The 21,662-nt window shown below is 56.1% G+C and overlaps 1 protein-coding gene and 1 pseudogene across 1 annotated transcript in view; both read right to left on the bottom strand.

Annotated features, from left to right (window-relative positions):
* The window catches only part of TIMP2 (TIMP metallopeptidase inhibitor 2), a 49,489-nt gene extending 46,131 nt beyond the window's left edge, over positions 1–3,358 (bottom strand). The window contains exon 1 of the mRNA XM_046677414.1: positions 2,955–3,358. Coding sequence (XP_046533370.1) covers positions 2,955–3,084 — 130 coding nt within the window. The 5' untranslated portion in view covers positions 3,085–3,358. The remainder of the gene's footprint in view (positions 1–2,954) is intronic.
* Positions 3,359–20,747: 17,389 nt separating this feature from the next.
* On the bottom strand, positions 20,748–21,410 carry LOC124247761 (phosphopantothenoylcysteine decarboxylase-like; annotated as a pseudogene).
* Between the last annotated feature and the right edge of the window lie 252 nt (positions 21,411–21,662).

Raw genomic sequence — 21,662 nt, forward strand, 5'->3', positions numbered from 1 at the left:
TTCGGGGGGAGCCAGATCCCCTTACCCAGCGGCCCCTTCTTCCTAAATCTCATAACCTCACAATGAACTCTTTCCACCGAGCACACTTCCCATTCTCAGGACTGCAGGAGCTAGGGAGATGCGTCCCCGAAACCCTGACACAGGCAGCCAGAGCTCTGCTTCTTAAGCCAACTGCCTCTTGCAGACACCAAGCCATTTAACACGGCTGCATCCAGCCAGCAATGAAAGGAGCCAGCACACCACATTAAAGGCCAGCCTGTAGTAACTCCCAATGCACACCTGGCCCGCCCCCCCCCCCCGCCCCCCTGGACCCCTGGGTCATAGCCCTGGCACACGAAATCACCATTGGGCTCTTAAAACTACAAAAGCCGAGGCCTGAGCCACAGTCTCGCCCAGACTGGAGTGATCTTTAAAAGACCCCAGGCAATTCTGCTCTCTGCCAGAGTGGGGAATCACTGTCAAGGAAGTCAGGAAGCCGCACCGCTTAAAGGAGACGCAACGGGAAAAGGCCGCTGCCTCGGCCGGGAGGCTTACTCCAGGGCCACCCAGAGCCCACCGCCCTGCAACGCCTCGGCTCTGCATCCCAAGCTGACCAAGTACAGAAGGGCTGATTGTGAAACAGGACTGGGCAGCTGGCTCAAACAGCATCCCCCTAAAATTCACGTCCAGCCAGAACCTGTGAATGTGACCTTATTTGGAAATAGGGTCTTTGCAGATGTGATCAAACTAAGATGAGGTCATACTGGATTAAGGTGGGCCCTAAATCCAATGACTAGTCTCCTGATAAGAAGAGGGAAATTTGGACACAGACACGCACAGAGAAGGCCAGGTGAAGAGAAAGCAGAGACGGGAGTGATGTGTCTACCAACCAAGGAACGCCAAGGACCGCCTGGAGCCAGCAGAGGCTAGGAGACAGGCCTAGAACAGCCTCTCCCTCACAGCCCCCGGAAGGAACCAGCACTGCCCAGCCCTTGATTTGGAACTCTGGGCCTCTTAAACCGTGAGAGAACCGATTCCTGTCGTTTCACGCCCCCCCAGTCTGCGGTAATCCATTACAGCAGCCCCAGGGATCTCCTGCACTGGCACCAGCAGGCCTGACTGGACCTCCAAGCTGGGATGGGGTTAAAAGTTTTGGCTCTACGATGATCCTGATGCAGTGAACTGGACACAAACGCCAGGAGATCCAGGCGGCGGAGACAGGAATGTGTAAGCCTCGAAGCATACCGAAGTTCCTCGAACCTGACCCTGTGCTCCCCCTGATCCAAACCTGGAGCCAAAAACAGCCCCAACCTCAGCTGATGCTGGGCAAGCACGGGAGTGGCCGGTGGGTCGTTCTCCCCATGCAGCTGAGGAATATAGGGTGGCCTCAAGGCCCGGCCCTTCCCACTCAGTTCCTGCAAACCAAGCCCAGGAGCCTTACGAGTCATGGATTCCTCCCGGGCCTGGACCCGATTCTGCCCCATGACTCGCTAGTCAGAAGCACAGGCCTGGACTCCCAGGGGCACCCCAAGGGAAGGCTGATCCTGGCTCCCCCAGTGGGAGGAGCCTCTGCTTTCCTATGTAATCTTGCTGAGCAGCAAAACCAATGGAGCACAGACCCTTTTTCCCCCAACTCAGGTTTCGTGGAAGTACTCTGAAGCACGTGCCGGGCTCCAACCAGGTGGCCTGAGCCACAGGAGGCCCACAGGTAGCCCCTTGAAGACTCCCTGGCTAGGCAGCCAACTAGGGTGTGGCCAGGAGCCCTGGGGTTGGGGGGAGATGAGGAGGGCATGGCTGACAACAGAAGAAACCCAGAGACCCTGGCTTTGAGTCTGCACAGGTGAGGGGAGCCCAGCCTCACCACATCTGGCCTGGCAACAGGATGCTCGGCGGGCACAGACTTAGGAGCAGAAAATAAATCTGTTGAGAAGTCCAAGGGGGCTGCAGAGGCCCACCTGCTGCACCTCTGTCCTTTTGGTTCAACCAAACTCGCCCCAGGAAAACCTGGCTGACTATCACCAGGGCAGCAGAGACCTGCAAGTGTCAGAGCAGGATGGAAACCCCCCGGGGCCCAGCTGGTTCCTCCCATTTCTGCTGCATTCTCCCTTCTGTCTCCTGCCTCTCTGTGAATCAGAACAAATAACTGGGCTCCTCTCTCCCTTGCTAGCTCCCATCTTTGGGGGGCAAGGAGACCTGAGGGTGACAGATATTTTCTGGGGATTCCAACAACCCTACTTGTCCCAAAGTCGCCAATTTCTGTGGATGTCCTGAAAAAGCAGTCACAGGGGGCGGGCAGCAAACCCAAGGACCCTCCTCTCTGTCCGGCCTGTGAGAGGTGCCTCCTGTGCCAGGCACAGAGGAAGGAGCTAGCCATGGGGCTTTGCAGGCCTTTCTCAGCTGCCTCTCTGAGCCCAGGAACCTGCCGAGGGGAGAGACGCTTCCATCGTGCCCAGGCTTAATCCGGTGAGCCCCCAAACAGAGCTGGTGGGAGAGGCCCAGGCAGAGTGCTTCCCCATCCAGCCCCTAGTCCCGAGGAAACCAACTCCCATCTCACCTGTTGAGTTTCTTCCTAGGGTCCCCTGTCCTCCAGCCCACCGAGGTCCAGACCCCCGCCCCCCACGCTGTGTCCCTCACTCTCCTCGCCCCCGTGATGGCATCCCAAGGTCCTCCGCCTGCCAAAACCCAATCCGTTCCCTGGCTCCCTTTTCTGGGGCTGGAGCTGCAGCGGAATTTCGGTGGAATTTTGAGGTTGAGAAGCATCTCAGCAGAGAAGGAAAGAAAGGGAGAGAAGGAAGGGAAAAAGAAAGTGCGATTTTGGCGTCAACTTGCAGGATTCGAGAAGGCGCCGAGGGCCGGGAGGCGGGCGCTGGGTCCTCTGCAAAATGCGGGCGGGCGGGGCGCCTGCGGAACTCGGGGGTCCCGCGCGCCCCGCGGGGGAGCTGGGCACCGGGCCGGGGCGCGGTCGCCGTCCTTACCTACATCTGCATTGCAAAACGCCTGTTGCGGGTGCACCGGGGAGCAGCTGCAGGCGTCGGCCGGACGGAGCAGCGTCCCCAGCAGCAGGAGGCCGAGCGCCAGCTGCAGGCTGCGGGCCGCGGCGCCCATGGCAGCGGGGGGCGCGGGCTCGGGGCGCTCCCCTCTCGGCGGGCGGGGGCCGCGCGGGTCTCCGCAGCGCTCCGCGGGCGCGCCCTCCGCACCCGGCCCGCACTCGCCGCACAAACTTTCTTCGGTCTCTGTCGCCGGGGCGGCGAGGGGCCGGCGGGGGGCGAGGGAGCGGGTTACGCGGCGGCGAAGAAAGCGGGTGAGGGGCGGCGAGGTGGGCGAGCACGCGCGGCCAGGCCGCTGCCTCCACTGCCTTCTATGGATGTGTGCGCTGCGGGCGCGGGCCCGGCCGGCCTTTTATCGCGCGGCCGGGATCGGCGGCTCCGCCTCCCGGTGGCTGGCGGCCAATGCAGGCCCCGGGAGCTCCCGGCGCCCCCTCCCCGCGCGCCTCCCGCGCCTCCGCGGCCCTCTCCCAAACCCGAGCTTTTGTTGTGCCGGGCCGGGCACGTCTAGGGGCCTGCCGCCGCGCACCTGGCTTCCCACCGCCCGGGGCACACCCCGCAGCCGCCCAGATCGCCAGAGGTGGGGAACGGGGCGCTGCGGGGCGGACAGCCCCAGTGGGCCCTGACTCAGCACTTGGGACTGGCAGCCCACCCCTCCAGCGCACCAGGCGGCCCACCCAGCACCCCTTCCCCTCAGGCTTGGCGCGGGAGGTGTACACTGCCTGATTCCCTTCCAGCCCTGGGGGCCCTTCGATTCTAGCCAGGCATTGAGCAAAGTGGATGTGCGCTGTGGAGCAGGGGTCATTCCCTGCCGCCCCCTCCCCATGCCCGCTGTGGGTGGGTGGCCTCCTGAAGCTTACTGAGGATTCGTCTTTCAAATGGAGGCCTTAGAATTTTAAGTGCGCTTGGCCAGTTTAGTGGGAGGGGGAGGTGGGCGTGGTTACTATGAACAAAACAGGATTTTATATAAACTGGCCATATTTTTGACCAGCCAACAAGAGTCAGGAGGGTGGGCCCAGGAGCCCAGGACGCAGTAGGATTGGATGAAGGCCTTTGCTGGGCTCTGCTCACAGTTCCCTCCCTTAGCCCGCAAATGTGGGAGCTGAAGGACTTTTCCCAAAACAGTCTGCGTTCCAGAAAAGCCAGGACCTTAAAGGTGTGGACCACATGTGGAGTGTGACAACGGGGGTCGCTGTCTACCTGTCCGCAGCCTGCCGGGCCCTCTGCGAGCGTGCTGGTCCACAGAGGACCTCCCTCCTGCCCGCAGGGCGTTTGTTATCTAGTAGGGGAGAAGTAAACAGAGGAAAATGACACAAAGAGAGAATAATTGCCTGCTACTCGGTGTACTGCTGACTGGAGATACGAAACTGGAAAAATATTGAAAGAATGGAAAAACAGTGTCTTTCTGTTTACGTGTGCTTTGAAACAGACAACTTGGAGAAAAGTTAAATAGGCAGAGCAGTTATTTTTAGCACCCTGACAAACCCAAAGTCATTTTATCGGGTTTTGTACGTGTAAAATAGAGTTGTGTTGTTTGTGAAATGATATTTGATGCTAACGTTTTAAAGCACAGTGTATTCGGAAAATTAGAACATGTTGGCTGCCCATAGGCTTTTCCTTTCTTCCTTTCTTTTTTATTACAAGTGGAACAAAGTCCTGCGGAACTTAACAGAATCTAAAATCCATTTGTCAGTTTATGAGAGAAACAGATAACTTTGGGGCTCTCAGTCTTTCAGGCTGATATGCATGTGAGTGACCAAGTGCATGTGAGAATCAGAAATACATCAGCAACGGTGCTGCAAAAGGGGGCGGGGTCAAGGCTGGCTGCACGGTGTGGAGGGGGGTGGTAGTGGAAATAAGGGGCCTGGGCTCCCTTCCTCCCTCCCTTCCTTCCCTCCTCTCTCCCTGCTTGCCTTCCTTCCATCCACAATGCTTACTTGAGCGTCTACAGTGGACACTGTCTGAAGGGCAAGACATTCAGAAGTGGACAGAACAGACAAAAGTCCCGGGGACAGTGATGGGAAAGGCCCCTGAGCCAGTGAAGGAGGGCAGTGCGGGAAGAGGAGGTGGGTGGAGGGGCTGGGAGGGGCACACGTTTTGTTCTGAGTGAGGTCAGAGCGTTCTGAGGGTGTGGAGCAGATGGCGGAGCGGGCTCCCCTGAAAGCACGGAGCTCTGTGGTGGTGTGGACAGGAGTTGGGGCAGAGGCTCCAGTGTGACTCGGAGACTGGCAGCCCAGCTGCCTTGACGCCTCGCCAAGCCCTGCCTCTCCGTCCACAAAGTGCTTAGGAGTCCCTTCCTAGGGGATTGCTGTGAATGGCTGACCGAAGGCTCTAAAATCTGGTGCACTGGTGGCTGTTATCACGAGGCTTGAGGTGTCCAGTGTTAAATGACTCTCAGAAGGCAGAGCTGGTGAAGGGACAGAGCAGTCCCTGAAACCTCCTCGTCTTCCCAACTCAGTGTCCCCCATCACACCCTGACCTGCCCCAGCCATTACTGCCGCCCAGTGCCTGCCGTGGCCTTGGCTCCCGGGAGCCCAGCCTCAGTCCCACTGACCTCTCCTCCCTCTCTGGCGTCCTCTTCTAGTTGGAATCTTCCCATCTCAAAACGAAGGGAACTGAGGCCTCAGATATGGAATCTGCTGAAGATGGGAGTAGATGAGAATCTGGCCACTAGCGTCAACAAGCTGCTCTTTCCGTGCTCTCTGCTCCACCGCCAGGAGGGCTCACCAGCACAGGATGAAGGTGGGGGCCTGGCTGCAGGTCTGACCTCTGCCCCGGGCAGGGAGGACAGGGTTAGGACGTCCCACACCCAGGCAGGAGAGGGAAGGAGGAAGGCGGCCCCCGAGGCTGGCAGCTCCCTCTATCACCCTCTCTCCAACCTGCCTCCTCTGCTTTGATATGGGGGGCAAGCTAACAGGGGAGCCATACAGGAGACCCCAGCCCGGCCTCCTGTGTGCGTTCTGACCTCAGTCTGCTGGATCTCGGCTTGTATCCTTGGCTCCCAGCAGGACTTAGGATAGACAGGAGGGGGCAGCGCCTGCCAGGCCAGCCAGGAAGGGGGCCTTCCAGGACCCTCAGACCACGCTCCTGGGGCCAGCACTTCCCAGCAGAAACAGTCACCTTGCCCCCTCGAAGACTTTCCCATCTCGGAGCCCAGCAGAGCTGTCAGCCTGTCCCAGGTGTCCCAGGCGTGTGACATGAGCATACCCAGCAAGCATGCCCCGGGCCTGGCTTGGCCGAGTAAATGTGGTCCAGGGCCGGGAGGAAGTGCAACACCTCCTCCCTCCTGCTCCCTCAGGTAAACAGAGTCAGAATGACCTCATAGGCTTCCGGCTGGAGGCCCGGCTGCACCAGGCTCTGTCCACCCAGCACCAGGACGAGCGTTGGAAGACTCAGCCTCCCAGTTTGGAGAAGATCCATTTCCTCCTGAGCGTGGAGCATCCCCTCCCTGGAGACAGCTGGAGCGGAGCTGAAGCCCCCGCACTCCTTCCGGCAGATTCTGGGGAGCCAGACGCTCTATGCTGTGCGACAGGCCTTCAGATCGGCCCGCACGCTCAGGAAGTGTGCCCGCAGTTGGGACGATTCTGCGGTTTGCTATGCAAGCCTCTGATTCCTCAGAGAGGAATGGCCAACCGTCATTGGGGTCACGATGGGCCCCCCCCATCAACTCTGGTCATCAGAATCATAGCCCCAGTAGGTGGGTGGTGCCACCCAACCCAGATATGTGTCCTGGACGTTCCCTGGCAGGCAGGGCTGTTTACCACGGAACATCCCAAAGATGACAAGAGGGTGAGTCAAGAATGATCGGGCCGTCTGTGGCATAAAGATGGGCCACAGTTCACTGCACGGTCAACATAAGCATCTTCATGATCAGCAGTGGACACGCTAAAGGACGTTTCGATTTTCATTTCATTTCATTCGTTTCAAGATTTGTCCTCTTCAGCCAGGGCCGGCTTCTCAGCCCGGCCCTGCTGACCTTTGGGCCAGACATTCTCTGGCGGGGCCGTCCTGTTCACTGCAGGGTGTTGAGCAACCTCCCTGGCCTCCACCTTCTAGATGCAAATAGCACCCCCACCCCCCCAAGTTGTCACAACCAAATATGTCTCCAGACATTGCCTAATGTCTCCTGGGGGGCAAAACCGCCTTCGTTGATAATCCCTGACTTAGGGAAACTAATAAAAATATTTGGCCTCGAGAAAAGCAAAATATAGAGATGTAAACAGCAAGGTCCCATTTCTGCCGAGCAAACAATAATGCATGTGGGAGGGTCAGGGTATCCACATGTGGCCAGAGAACAGGGCCGGGGGTGACCCACCAGCCCGTCCACATCGGTTCTCAGGGGAGAGAGGGGAGGCAAGGAATATTCCAAAGGTTGTTTTTAAAAAGTGTCCATGAGTAAACATCATGCATAATATTTCACTTATGTGACATTAAACACATGCATGGATGTAGACAGATGTATAAAAAGCTGTCGATGGAAAAGTTAGTGGAGCGTCTCCGGTGGTGGAAACTTAGGTGACAGGATGGGTGTCATATCTGCGCCTTGTACGGAGAAAGCAGTTTTCAACCCTAAAATGGACAGCTCCCGGGGCAGAAATGCGGATGTTTTTCTATACTCTCTGTGTAGCACTGTTACAGCCTGCCCTGGCTGCACTCCTGAAGGCACTCACTTTCAAATGATCCCACTCCATCATCTACAGTGCTCTTGGCTCACATCTCCCGTTGGGGTTTCTTTCGCTGCGTGCGCGCCTGTGTTTTACGCCCTCCCATAGGGCATCTTTAAGGAGGCGGGGCTTGGCCTTTCTCCTTCATTCTTGGCCTACACACCTGTCACTCCTTTTGCCTTCCCTCCCACGCAGGCACCCCTCGGGGCAAAGGCAGCCTTGAGCCAGGGCTCCCACCTTGCAAGCCTGCCTGGATCTGAAGCCCTGCTCCCTGCTCGGCAGAGCACCAGCCTTCACAGACCGGGCAGCAGTCTCAACACCAACCCTTGCAGCTCCCATCCCGTCTAGAGTCACTCCAGAAAGAAAGGAGGGAGGGGGGTGGCTGTCCTGGGGGTGAACTGGAAGCTCATGAAGTCATCGGCTTGAGGAGACTGCCACATCTAAAATATCTGGGGGCAGACACGTGGACTGGAAGCACATAGAGCCTTCCTCTGGGGGTGGCTCTGGGACAGCAGCAATGTCACCCTTGTGCCCGGAAGCCTCTGAGACCTTGTCCCACATGGACTCTGGAATGGCACTGCTTCTCCTCCTTGTGGCCGTGTTTCACCTCCCGTTGACCCGGAAGGGTCTCCCATCCTGCCAGGGCGGGTTCAAGCAGGGCCCCGTGCCCTCCTACCAGGAGGGAGGGTTCAGGGAGCAGCTCCCACAGCAATCCGCACCCCAGGATTCCCCAGAGTCCACACACCTGAGCTCTACCTTCCTCTTCTCCTCCACGCTCGCCCACCTGTCTGCCTCCTACATCTCCCGGAACCGGCTCTCCTGGGTCCTGGGTTAGACTTGGTTCCCGTGAAAAACAAAGGACCGAGAGAGATGGTGAGCGTGGCTCTGTCAGGCCTGCTGCTCTGCATTTGCTCCTGCCCCGGCTCTTTCCTTTTGGCCCTGGGCGTGTGGTCATATGCTTCCTTTCACGGGCGGGTTAGGGAGCGAGGCCAGCGAGCAGGCCTGGGAACCCAGTGCTCCTCCATCCCCGGCTCTCTGCAGGAGGCAGCCTCAGCTGACGTTCTGGGGACCAGGGGCTGGCCAGGATCGAGGGGCGGGGACACCTCGGGAACTGGCTGCCCAGCTCAGCAGGGGTTTGTTGAGGCTGAGTTTCCTGGTTTCAGGTTCCCTCCCTGGAAGCCCAGAGGCGGGGGCTCAGATTTCCCCGCCATCCTCCTCTTCCTTTGGTGTTGGGAGTGACGGGCCCATGGCCATGATGTCATCGCCTAATCCAAACAGAAGGGGGGCTGGTTTGGGGCGCTGGCTGGCGTCCCATGCTGAGTGCAGCAGTAAATTTCATTTCAAGGCTATGATTAGGACTGTGCCCAAGAATTTCCTCTCTCTCTCTCCTTCCCTCTCCCCAATCCTATCTTTCTTTCTATGTTGCTGCCTTGTCTTCCTTTTCCCTCCTTCTCCCCCCACCCCACTCTCTTCTCTGGGGATGCTTCAGGTTCTCAGTGAGGTCAGCCCTGTGGTCACCAGCACCAAGCTCCTTCGATCCCCATCCAGCGTCTTGTCACCTTCAGATTCCAAGCTGCCTCCCTCCCTCTGTGACCAGCTTTGAAGCCTATGGAACAGGTCTCAGGCCCTAGACGTCACCCTGTGGAGCACGGCGTGAGGGTGAGGGACAGAATTCCTAAAGGCTCTCATTCAGCCTCGAGCTGAAATGCCCGGCAACAGGAAGAGCAGGGTTTGAGGTGGCTCTGGTCACCAACAAAGAGACCAGAAGGCCACGGAGCTATGGGAGAGGCCGGGAGAAGCCCAGGTCCTCGGAAAGTGATTCATCAGGTCCTTACCGCTGTTTCCAGCTGCTTCCTGGAGTTTGGGGTCTGCCTCCTTGGCTCTTTGTTTTTTGGCGCTCTCGTCCTCCCCTCAGCTAGGAGAGAGCTGCCCAGCTCCATAGGCAAGAGGGGCCAACAGGCAGTGGCTCACTCTCCGGTCCCCGCGTCTCCCTGGGCCTGCCTAGCACCTGGGTAGAAGTGGGCTCGTGTGAGCAGTCCCACCCCAAATCCTGCTGCTTCTCTCCTCCATCTGCATCACCCTGGCTCTGACCTGGCCTTCTTGGCCTGGGAACAAGGCCGCTGGCTAGTCATCGCTCAGTGTCCCCTGTGTTCTCCAGCTCTTGTTCAGCATCCCCTGACAGGTGTCACCTGACCCCGGAGCCATGTTGCCTGGATGCCCACAGAGAAGTCACTGGGGGCTGGGCCAGCACCAGGCTTCCTGCAGATGTAGAGAGTGCTCTGGGTCCCCCTCAGTGCTCCCCATCGAGTAGGACTGTGGTCTGACACCTTAGGGCGGGAAGAGGGATGTCTCGATGCAGCCTCGTGTCTGGCAAGTAGCCCACGGGCATTCCCTGCCTGGCTCCCCCCCCCCCCCCCCCCCCCCCCCCCAAGTCCCCTCAGAGGCAAATGGCTCCAGCACGCCTTCCCCAGGGAGCCGGGCCGGCCAGAGGCCTTGGATCCCTCCTCACCATGCCCCCAGGCTAGCCCAGCCCAGCCAGCCGGAGGTGGCTGGTGATTGATTTCCCTCCTAGGGAGGTGACCGGCTGGGGTTGTGTGCAGAGCCGGTCACCCTAAGGAGGGCCAGAGATGGAAACTGCCCTTCTGTAGCCCGTGACCTGGACTCCTTAGTCTCCTTGTGTTTTCTCTCACCGGTTCTTCTCTTCCTGTCTGTCTCCCCATGGCTTCCTACTTCTTAAGGTTATAGCTCATTCGTTCATTCATTCTCTCAACATGTTTGGGCACCAGCCATGTGCCAGGTGTGTGCAGGACCAAGGATGGTGATGGAAGAAAAGCAGTCCTTCCCTCCTCCAGAACAAACCACCCTTTAGTAGAGACACAGACGGAGACGACTGCAAAGCGTGTTGAGTGCTAGCTGGTGGAGCAAGGGCGCCAGTGGGGTCAGGTGGTGCAGGGAGGCCGCCTGGGATAGATGAGACCTGGAGGTTGGTGAGAGTTATCCAGATAAAGGATGAGGGCACTGCTCCAGATCGGGGAACCGGCCTGCGTGAAGACAGAAGGTCTAGTTGTTCTAGATGGGAGGACTGGCCCGCCTGAAGGCCTGGAGGTAGGAGGACGCCGCAGCTAGCTCGCAGAGAGTCAGGCTGGCTGAGCGCAGAGCTGGGGTGGGGGCAGGGCCCGGGCTGTCAGCATGGCGGATCTGAAGGTGAGTGGCGGGAGATGGAGACAGGCAGCAGCTGTCGGTGGTGACTCACTGCTGAGCAGTATGATTGGAAACACATGTCCCGCCGAGAGGCACATTTATTACTCAGAGCCGAGGGTTCTTGGACGACATGGGAGTCAACAGGGAGAGGGGTGGGGAGGGAGCGTGGTTGGCGGTGGGGCCACGGGGAGGGCTTCCGGGCTCCTTATGTGTGTGTCTCGGGGCTCACTGCCTGCACCTTCACATCTGTTGTCAGCTCACTCCTCAGCTCTGGCCAGGTTCCTACTTGCCGCTTTAACAAAATGTCTTATTATGAAAACTTCCGAGCGTATTCACGAGGAGAGGGAACGGTATGATGCTCACCTACGTACCAATGCCCAGCTTCGAAAGTGATCAGCTCATCCAATTCTGTTTCATCGACACCCGCCCCAGTGGGTTATTTTGAAGCAAATCCCAGACGTCGAAGTTCCTGTGTAAATATTGGAAGAACATTTTTTTGGAAGGTTTACCTTCTCTTCTTCTTGGTAGAGAAGCGCGTTAACTTTATTTTATGAGGGTTTATCTTAGCACAGACTTTTTTCTTCTCTTAGGGCAAAACCAACTCCCCAGACTCAGATAAACCAGGTGCGTGACTTGTGCACGATTGCTGAACCTCTCCCATCTCCACTTCCTTCTTTGGAAAACAGGATCCTACTAGCAGTCCTGTCTAGAGGAGCTCATAGGAAGGCGTCCAGCACACGGCAAGTTCTGGGTGATATTGGCTACCAAGGAGCCAAGAGACAAAAGCAGGTCGCATAGCTGGGAAGCTGCTAGAGTCAGGATTTAAACCCAAACCCACTAGACCCTGAAAACTGTTTCCTTTTTCCACCGGCCAGCATGCCCAACCAGCATGCTTTTTAGGGTCCACTGAACCACGGCTGCCTGGTGACTTTTGGTCGTGATCTGGAAGGTCCTCTGCCCTGAACTCACCCCTTGGACACCAGGGTTTGGGGAGATGTCCAGTCCCAGGGAAGCACTTTCTTCAAGAACTCAAGGCTTTTGGGAATGAGCAGCAAAAGGGAGGGGGGAGGAAGGAGAGGAAGCCATCTCCCTCCACCTGGAGGCAGGCAAGGACGACCCTCCCACCTAGGGACAGACACCCTTAGTGTAAGCCCATCTGGATCTTTGCGTTGTAGGGAATAAAGCCCAGGTGAGGCGGCTGAACTAAAGTGGGCTTTGTTCAAAAGATGCAGGGCCTGTCATGTAACTTACAAACAAGAGGTACAGCCAGACGGCAGGATCTGCAGGACTGTCCGGGCACCTGCTCCCTTTGCTCCGCTCCCTCCCTCAATGGCTTATCCCAACTACTTGCCTCTCCGTCTGCTTTCTCCTCTGGCTTTCTCTGCCTTTCCACAGCCCGGCCTGGCTGCTCCACCCTGCTGCCCTTTCAGTTCATTCTCACCCAGTTCCTTCTTCTCTTGTGTCACATTCCTGTGTGCGATGATCAGATGAGCCAGCTGGGGTCAGGTGACTACTCACACCGGGCATGATGGCTGTGGCCACCGGCACCAACTGGGTAGGCAGGGCCTGGGGTCTGAAGAACAGGCCTGCTCAAAAGGGGAGTGGGATGGACACCTCTCTGGAGGGAGGGTAGGGCCCTCACAAGGAGATGCGTGGGCCCGGGGGACACTTGGGCCCTTGACTGCCTGCCCGTGGGACCCTTCAGCACTGAGAGAAGGCAGTCAGGGTCTGGGCCCCTGGAGGGCCATCCACACCTCCTGGCAGGATAGACTTGTGCCATTGGCTGGAGAAAGGTTTGGTCCACCGGAAAGGTCCTATGGGGCCCCGTCTCCTAGGCCTTGTGCTCTCTCAAACCTTGATGGGGGAAGAACCCTATTCAAGGCAATGAGATCTGAACCCTGGCCTTGTCCATGACCGTGTCTCCTGGCAGCTGCAGAAGGCAGTGGCCGCTCCAGGCTCGGACGTCACCTGGAAGGCATGTCTGGGGCTGCTATTCTCTAATTGGCTGCCAAGGAAAATATTTTTTGCAGGTTCCTTGTGAGCTGAGAATGAAAACACAACACCCAGCAGGATGAGTGGTGGGGAGGGAGGTCTGGCTTTCTCCAACAGTCCTGGAGACAGTCGGGGATGACATCACTCAGGCACAGTCGGGACTGCAGGTCCTGGTGGCCGAGAGGGGACCAGGTGAGCAGAGGGGCCAAGGTAGGGAAGGCCCGGGACCAGGGCAGATTTTGGGGTTGTTGGAAAAGCGTGTGCTCTAAAAAGGCAAATGAGACAACTCAGGCTGAACTAAATCGTTCCCAAGAGGAATGTGCTAGAAATGACTTCTTGAGGGGACTGCATGAGCTCTAGCTTAAAATAAACAAACGTAAAAATAACAAAAACTTCTGAAAAGTATAGAATTCAGGCTGAGTTTTGAAAGTTCAGATAAACAAAAAGAAAAAAATATAACCAATACTCACACAGAGAGAACCACTGTTAATATCTTGGCATCTATCATCCATTTTGTTATTTGCACATGAATAGATATGAGCAGAGATATAGCAAGTAATAGGGTATGTACTGTTTTGTAGCTTGTTTTTTTTGAATGCAAGGAGGTATCATGGACATCTCTCCAGATCATTAAATATTTTCCTGCAATGCCATTTTTAACATCTGCCTGGCATTCTCATGCAGGCTCTCCCCGGGAGGCAGGATGAAGTTGCTAATGGCAGCTCCAGGCTTGATGGTCCTTAGAGCTCCCAGTCCCAAAGAGGAAGCAGGTGTCCTCAGCTGTTACTATGGCAAAATAAAGAGGAAGACTCTGATTGGCCAGGCTTGGATCCTATGCCCATCCTTGAGCCAATCACTGAAGCCAGTGGGATGGAGGGCTTTGATTGGCCAGAGCTGAGCCACATGCCCATCCTGTAGCCAGGAAGAGGCTAAGGGGAGGGATGCTGAGCAGATGAAAAGCACAGAGTCCCCACAGGCTGCAAACCAACAGGAACTCTACAAGTCCGTGTGGAAGGAATGTCCAACAAGGTAGTGGATCTAAGACGAAAGGACCGAGAGACATGGTCCTCACCCTAAAGAGGCTTACAGTTTTGAGGAGACCCCAAAATATGCAAAACCTGACTAATGAAGGGCTAAATGCCAAAAATGAGATAAATACAACAGGAGGACTTTGTTGCAGGACAGACCTGGGCTCGAGCGCAATTTCTACCGTGTTCTTGGCCAATCTGTTTACTTCTCCAGACTCGAGCTTCTTCATCCATAAATTGGAAATAATAATATCTACCGTACGCTTCAGGCATGGTGGGACATAAGAAGAGCCAGTCGGGAGCCTGGCACGTAGTCAGTGCTTGGTAGAGGGTGGTTATCATTAGAAGAAGTGTTTGTGTGGGGACAGGAGAGATCAGAATGCACACACCTGCTCGGAAAAGGTTAAATGTGGACGGTGGACTCCTCATAGCAAAAGGTGGAGACAACCCAAATATCCATCAAATGAGGACTGGATAAACGAATTGTGCTGTATCCACACAAGGGACTATTATTCAGCTGTTAAAAAGAACGAAGGACTGACACACGCTACATCAGGGATGAACCTCGAAAACATGCGAAGTGAAAGACGCCAGACACAAAAGACCACACATTGCATGACTCCATTCATCTGAAATGTCCAGAATAGGCGAGTCTATAAAGACAGAAAGTGGATTAGCAGTTGCTTAGGACTGAGGGAGCGGGGAGGGGAGGTAGGGGGTTTCTTTTTGGAGTGCTGAAAATGTTTTAAAATTAACTGTGGAGATGGTTGCATAACTATGAATATGTTAAAAACTATAGAATTGTACCCTTTAAATGGGTGAATCGTATGGTAAGTGAATTATATCTCAATACAGCTGTTTAAAAAAAAGGATATGTGGATGGTGGCATTTGGGCCTTGAAGGTTGGGTATAATTTAGACAGTCAAGGAAAAGAAGCTTTCCAGGTGGACAGGCGGGCTTTCCCGAGGCAGAGAGGGGAGCCAGCCTGGCTTGTGGGCATGGACCTGGCCAGGACAGGCTGGCAGGAGCAGAGGGCATCTGCAGGGACATTGGCAGGGAGGATGAGGTAGGGGCGGACGATAGGAGAGGCCCCCTCCCAAGAGAGCCTGAGGCTAGGGCTCCTCCTTCAGGCCAGAGAGTGCAGAGACAAACAGGGATGGCTCCGCCAGCTTGTCAGGGGGACCCCGGAAATAGGATGGGAAGACGCGGCAAAGGCTCACAGCACACGCTCCCGGGGAAAGAGCTTCAGGGGCACGCGACCGCCTCTCCTCGCTTGGACTCTGTCCGCTCCCCTCCTCAACAGCCCGGCACATTTTCCAGCCAGCTGTCACCCTTCCCGTCTCTGAGTCAGGCCCCCTGAGAACCACTGTGACCCTCCCCGCAGCATCACCACCAGCTTCTCCATCACCATCGTCTCTTTTTGGGCAGGACAACCCCCAACATATGAGTATTTACTGCCACACGGGACCCACCCTGGACCTCAGAACCATGGGGTCTGCTGGCTTGACTCCTGGCCTTGGGACCGCGGTTGTCGGAGGGGGAGCTGTGGGTGAGAGAGAGAACAGAAGGAGGTGAGAGCAGATTCTCATCCTTGGGCTGGCAGAGGCAGAGCTTTGCTGGCAAAAGAGCAAGCTAAATCAACAAAGCCACCCAGATGTCGAGAGGGGGAAGACGGGGAGTCGAAAACGTGGGCTGGGATGGAGTGACAGCTTTGGGGACACCGGTAGGAGGGGGAGGGGCTCTGGGGCGGGTGCTCTGGGTGTGACGCAAGGAGAGCTGGGAAAAGAGGAATCAGGGAAGTTCTACTGAGTGTCTGAATGTGATGCCTTCATTAAATATTTAAATTGCTTTTAAATCACTTTTAAAATTGTTAATTTTTTTACTGAAATAATTTTTTTAACTGACTAATTTTTAAGATAGTTTTTGCTTTATAGAAAACTGAGCAGACAGTACCCCTTTACCCCCCAGCCCCACTGGCCTCGGTTTTCCCTATTCCCTGCTACAACAAAATTCCAGAGGCTGTGCAGCTTAAACAACAGAAATTTGTTTCTCACAGTTCTGGAGGCTCAAAGTCAAAGATCAGGGTGCTGGCAGGCTTGGTGTCTGGTGAGAAGCCACTTCCTGGTTCATAGACAGCATCTTCTCGCTGTGTCCTTGCAGGGCACAAGGGACAAGGGAGCCCGCTGGGGTCCCTTTTATAGGAACACTAATTCTATGGAGGAGGCTCCACCCTCATGACCTACGCACCTCACAAAGGCCCCGCCTCCTAACACCATCACGGTGGGGTTAGGTTTCAACATATGAACTTTGAGGGGACACAAACACTTGGACCATTACACAGCTGAGCCAACATTGACACGTTATTATTAACTAGAATTCACAGTTTACATTAGGACTCATCTTGGTGGTGTACGTTCCGTGGGTTTGGACAAACGTATGGTGGCGTGCATCCACATTACAGCATCCTACAGAGTCGTTTCGCTGCCCTAAGAATCCTCTGTGCTCCACCTGTCCATCCCTCCCTCATATGTTTGGCATTTCCCTGAAAGTGACGTTTGCTGAGAGAGGACCACAGGTAGCCTGGGTCGAACATCACCCACCAGATGTCATCTTGTCTCCATGGGGTACCAGGGTCCTCCCATGGCCTGCCTTTAGGACCCAGGTGCCCCTTCTTGTATGACCGCACCACGCCTCTCTTCCTGTTGACTGGGGTCTGGACAGGCTAACTGCTGCCCTGCCACATGTAGGAGGGACAGAGCATCCTTGTTTCAGGGTTATGGAGGAAAACAGGCAGCCTGGATGGAGCGAGGCTGGGTCTGGGCCATCTACCAATGCTGCTAAAATCCTCTATCCGTTCGATGCTGGCTCTGCAGGAGCACAGGTGACAGAGCCGGGCCGGCAACTGCTGAGGGTCGTCTGCCTGTAGGAAGCGCTGGGGTCGGCGGGCTTTAAGACCCGTGGCCCAGGAGCTCTCCTCCCTCAGAGTCTCACTCTGCACGGATGTTATGAAATAATGTGGTTGCTTTGCTCTCCGCGATTGTGATGTGTTTGAGGGGAAACTTGGGGCTCAAGGAAGGGGCAACCCCGACATCTCGGGCTACGTGCCCATGTTAAGGCATCTACTGAGGGTTCCTGTGATGGTGGCAAGTCCGAGCAGGATGTAACAACCTCTGAAAGGCAGAGAGTTGGAGGCAGAGCCCTGGTTCCAGAAGAGGCACAGCCATTCCCAGACCTGTGACCAGACAATTGGCCTCCCAGCGCTGCTCAGGGACCAGGTTGCTCAGCGAGACCAGGGCCGACACCCCGTGACTCTCATCTTCACGCGCATGGAGCTGCACGCAGAATAGGCAGCTCACCCACAAATCAGAGGGGCGCCCTTGCAACTTTGCTTTGGGGCTCAGAGCCCAAACCCCTGCCGATCTCCTCTCGCCGGGGCATCTTGATAGGTGCCATCCTCTGCAGTTCTGCCCTCCGACATCATCCCTCTGACCTGCCCCTTAGAGGGAGCCTCTGGGCCCCCTGGCTGAGAGATACCGACAGACACGTTTTAATCAAGCACAATGTACATACAGAGAAGCGCACGAATCTGAAGGGTCGAGCTTGGCCCATCCCTGCAGAGTGAACGTGCCGACATGACCACCGTCCAGAGCAAGGAATGGAGCATCGCCAGCACCTGGAACACCACCTCCTCAGTGTCCCCTCCCGGTCCCTGTCCCCTCTTTGACCTCTGTCCTGACTGCCAGCTGTGGGGACTCACTTTGCCAGGCTTCTATTTTAGGTCAGGCCACCGCAAACACACATCTCAATTTTTCAAAAACCTGTCTTGTCATCTTTGCAAAGACGACTTTATTTATATAGAAAACATGGTCACTGCTTAGTTGGGTTAAACTTGCAATTTCTTGCCAACAGTTGGTCTGCATTTATCCTTACTGGGGTGACTGTCTTAGAGGGAAAGTTACGAGGTGGCAGGAATCGTGTCTGTCGAAATTGCTCAACATCCGAGGAATATCCAGAATCTGGTCCAACATCCCCTTCCTTTCCTGAGAAAACAACCCAGAACAGAACTAAGGGGCAGGCAAAATAGCAAGGAAGGTTGGCTGCTGTTAGGACAGAGAAAATGTCCAACACCGAGGACGTCAGTGGGTAAGAAAACCACAGTCCGCCGATGGCGGTGGGTGCGGCCGCGCTGAGCCCCTGAGCGAACACGCGCTGGGACCTCTTGATTCTGGACTGTTAGATGACAGCTCTAGACCACTCTTCTTGCTCACACCTGTTGAATGGAGTTTTCTTTTATTTGTGATGGAAAGCAAACCGAGTAGAGACCCAGCGTCAGAACAGGAGCCAGACCCATCAGCTGACGAGTCCCGTTCTCTGAAAAGACAGCTGCATCTTCCCGGTCCCACTTCTTCCTCCCAGACGGGTGGAGACGGGTGACCACCATGCTCCAACTCGCCGGCTCTGGAGGAAGTGCCGGGGGCCGGAGACAGACCCTGGGCGCCCACGCCGAGGAGGGAAGGCTGCAGAAGGAGCTGGCTGGCACACTTCCCCAGAAACACTCCCAGAACACACGTCTATTTTTTTTTTCTTTTGAGGCTTTCCTTCATCAGGCTCAGCAAAGCTCCAGGTGCCAAAAGCTCCCTGACGGGGCTGGTTGAGGGGGAGGAGATCAGACTTGTGAAAAGTTAACCCTGAAAAAGAAAACAAGCAAGGCTGCTCTTCTCGGGCTGAAGGCTCTCACAGCAGCGAGGCCTAGTTTATTGCCAGGAAGCGTGTCGGTGGCGTCGGGGCACTGGGGCTGCACCCTCGCTTCCCACAAAGCTTCTGCATGGTCTCTCCACGGCCTGGCTGCTCCTGAAAAAGGCACTTACTTGCCTTTCTTCTTTCTTTCACCAGTGTCACCTCTGGGGGACTGAGCTGCAAGGTGGGCTCTGTGTCTGCACTCTGACAATAGGGAGCCGGGAAGGAAGGCCCCCAGGTGCGGACGCAGAGAGAGAGGGTTACGACATGGACACCTGAAAATCCTGGAAGAATAGCTACACCTGTTCTCATTTATTTCCTCTCCTAATATGGTTCAAAAAATGAAGTGTAACTTGCTGAGCCAGACACTGGGCATAAAGACATGCTTCAGGCCTGCTCCCTTCTCGAAGCCGCTTGTTGTCCAATCGCACAGACAGACATTCAGACAATTCCTACGATGAAATGGGAAAAATATTACACCAGCCGCCCACGTGGGTTAAGAGGCGCTCCATTGTAGATAACTATGCACAAACTCATACAGTCTTAAGCAGGAAAGTAGATTTACTGGCCCACTTCACAGAAGGGGCCCCAGGGAGGGCAGACATTGCCGTGTTTGATCAAGGGTCCCCCGTCCTCCGTTCATCTGCTTCTTTCTTAAATTGGATTGCCACAAAGTGGCTGCCAGTGCACCCAGGCCATATGCTTCCACATTCCAGTTGCTTTCTTCGGCCACGGACCACAAGTCTTGAACTCTGCTATGCAGTGGTTAGAAGCGTAGACTCAGAGCCAGACAGACCTGACCGTTAACTCTGTCTCTGCCGTCTTCTGGCCTTGTGACCTTGGGCAAGTTATAGCCCTCGGTTTCTGTAAAGTGTGGAGAGCAGCCCCGGTCTCGCTGGGTCGTGGGGAGAAGTAATCGAGTAGACGAGGATCAAGCACTCGGCACAGCCCCGGGTGCCCTGTAAGCGCTCCATGAGCGCGGCCGCGGGGGCACTGTGATGGCGTCCCGGCTCCTCCTCCCTCTTTCTGGGGGACCCTGCTGGGTTTGTTTGGAATCTACACCTCCCCACGCAGCCCAGACTCTTTGGGGAGAGACGAGTCTTCCCGGGCTCAGTGGTGCCACGGGGCCCGTCCCCTGGCCTCGGCTAGCCGTTTAGTGCCAAGCACGTGCCCCAAATGGACTCAGCGAGAACGGAGGAGACATTAGCAGGAGGTGGCGGCAGAGCCTATTTTCATTTTTCTTTTTTTTTGTACATATTGTCTCAGTTAATCCTTTCAACTCTCCATGAGAGCTGGATGATAACACATATGAGGAAAGCGAGGGTCTGAAAGGCTGAGCTCTGAGCCAAGGTCCCATTGCTAGTACGTGGCAGCGCTGGGGCTTGAGCTAGGGGCTGTCTGGCTTCAAGGTCCTTTGCCCTTAGCCACCACACAACATGGGGACTAAGGAGCGCCAGTCACTCATCAGCCCAGACCCTTCCCAGCCATACCTAGCAATGCCTCCAATCTTTGAGACCACAGACGGGCTCTAAAGGAAGGACAGAGTCTCCTAAATGGTCACTTTCTTCTCCAGTACCCCCGATCTCACGGCATGGTCTCTGGGGAATCAGGGACTTGCCAGCTAACAGGCTTCCCTGACTCTCCGTGGCACTTGGGCACCATACCAGCGAGCTGAAGCTCCAAAGGCCTGGCCAGGGGCCCGCCATGCTGGGGATCTCCAGCTTTGGCTGTTTCTAAAAGCTGCTCTTGGGCACAATGTAGAGTCAAGGCTTCTCAGCCACTCCTCTGTCCCTCTCCCAGAGCGCAGGGACGATACAGCAACTTGTTCCGCTTGCTTGCTGTGCTCATCCCAGGACGAGGTGGGGAGGGGCTCCAGAAAGTGAGTATCTTCTAAGTGGAAAGGAATTGAGACCTGGGCCTTTGGTCTCGTTTAACCTGGGGCAAGTCAGGCCCCGGGGGAGGCTCCAGAGCAGGCCCAGGCTGGAGCCCTACTCAGCAAATGCAGGCGTCTTCATCATATTTTGCCAACGTCCATCTACTTCACCAGCTTGGCCTGAAAACACGCTGAGTGCAGAGGGACACACACGACAGAAATCCTGGGTTCAACTCTGCTGGAAGCCACCGTGAAGGGGGAGGATCTCTTTCACTCTGTCCACAATGGTGCCCACTGCAGCCATGGCCCCCAGACGTTGGTCTCCACACACCAGCTTCTTGGCCACACAGGGAATCTCGACGCAGCAAAGGCCTTGAGCTGGCCCCCCTGCTGTGCGGTGATGCGGTGCTCCCACAGGCAGTGTTCATCGCCGGGCAGAAGAGCAGAGGCTTGCTGCAGTCCCAGGCCCGGATGACACAGGTAAGCAAGTTGTCACAGATGCCTCTAGCCACCTTCCCCAGAGTATTGGCATCAAGAGGAGCCACCAGCATCAGGTCTGCACACTGCCGCAGGTCAATGTGGAGAAGTGGATCAGATCGGCGCTGCCACATCTCCCATCCATCAGCATCGCTGTCGAGGATGACAGGAACATCCTGGGAGTGTAGAAATGTTTGGCTCTCTCAGTTTTAACTACTGCTACTTCCAGGCCAGGAATATCCAAAAGCCTTCGCACCAGAAGGGGCAACTTCAGAGCTGCAACACTCCCAGTGACACCCACGAGAACACGGAACTGTCCCTCCACCGAGGGGGCAGCAGCTGGACACGAGGCCCTTGCTTCCATGTGGGGTCTGGTGGCTTCAAGTTCAGGGAGCCTGCCAGGAGTGGGCTCCATAAAGCCCTGTCAGGATTCAGGATACACCCACAGGTAGCAGAGGCGCTTGGTCATGCTCAGACGCTGGGGGGGGATGTCTGCCTCGAAGTCCTGGTAGAAACATGGCTTCAGCGGAATGGATTTGGGCAACGGTGGGAAGTCGTTCACTTTCTCTTCGCAGAGTTGAGCCCTCCACTCCCCTCCCAGCCGCGTCCGCCCAGCGCCGGGCTTCCTCGCTGCCTCCCCAGGTATTCTCCCTGCTCCTGCTCATCG

Source organism: Equus quagga, chromosome 11, assembly GCF_021613505.1.
Source record: "Equus quagga isolate Etosha38 chromosome 11, UCLA_HA_Equagga_1.0, whole genome shotgun sequence".
Lineage (NCBI taxonomy): Eukaryota > Metazoa > Chordata > Mammalia > Perissodactyla > Equidae > Equus > Equus quagga.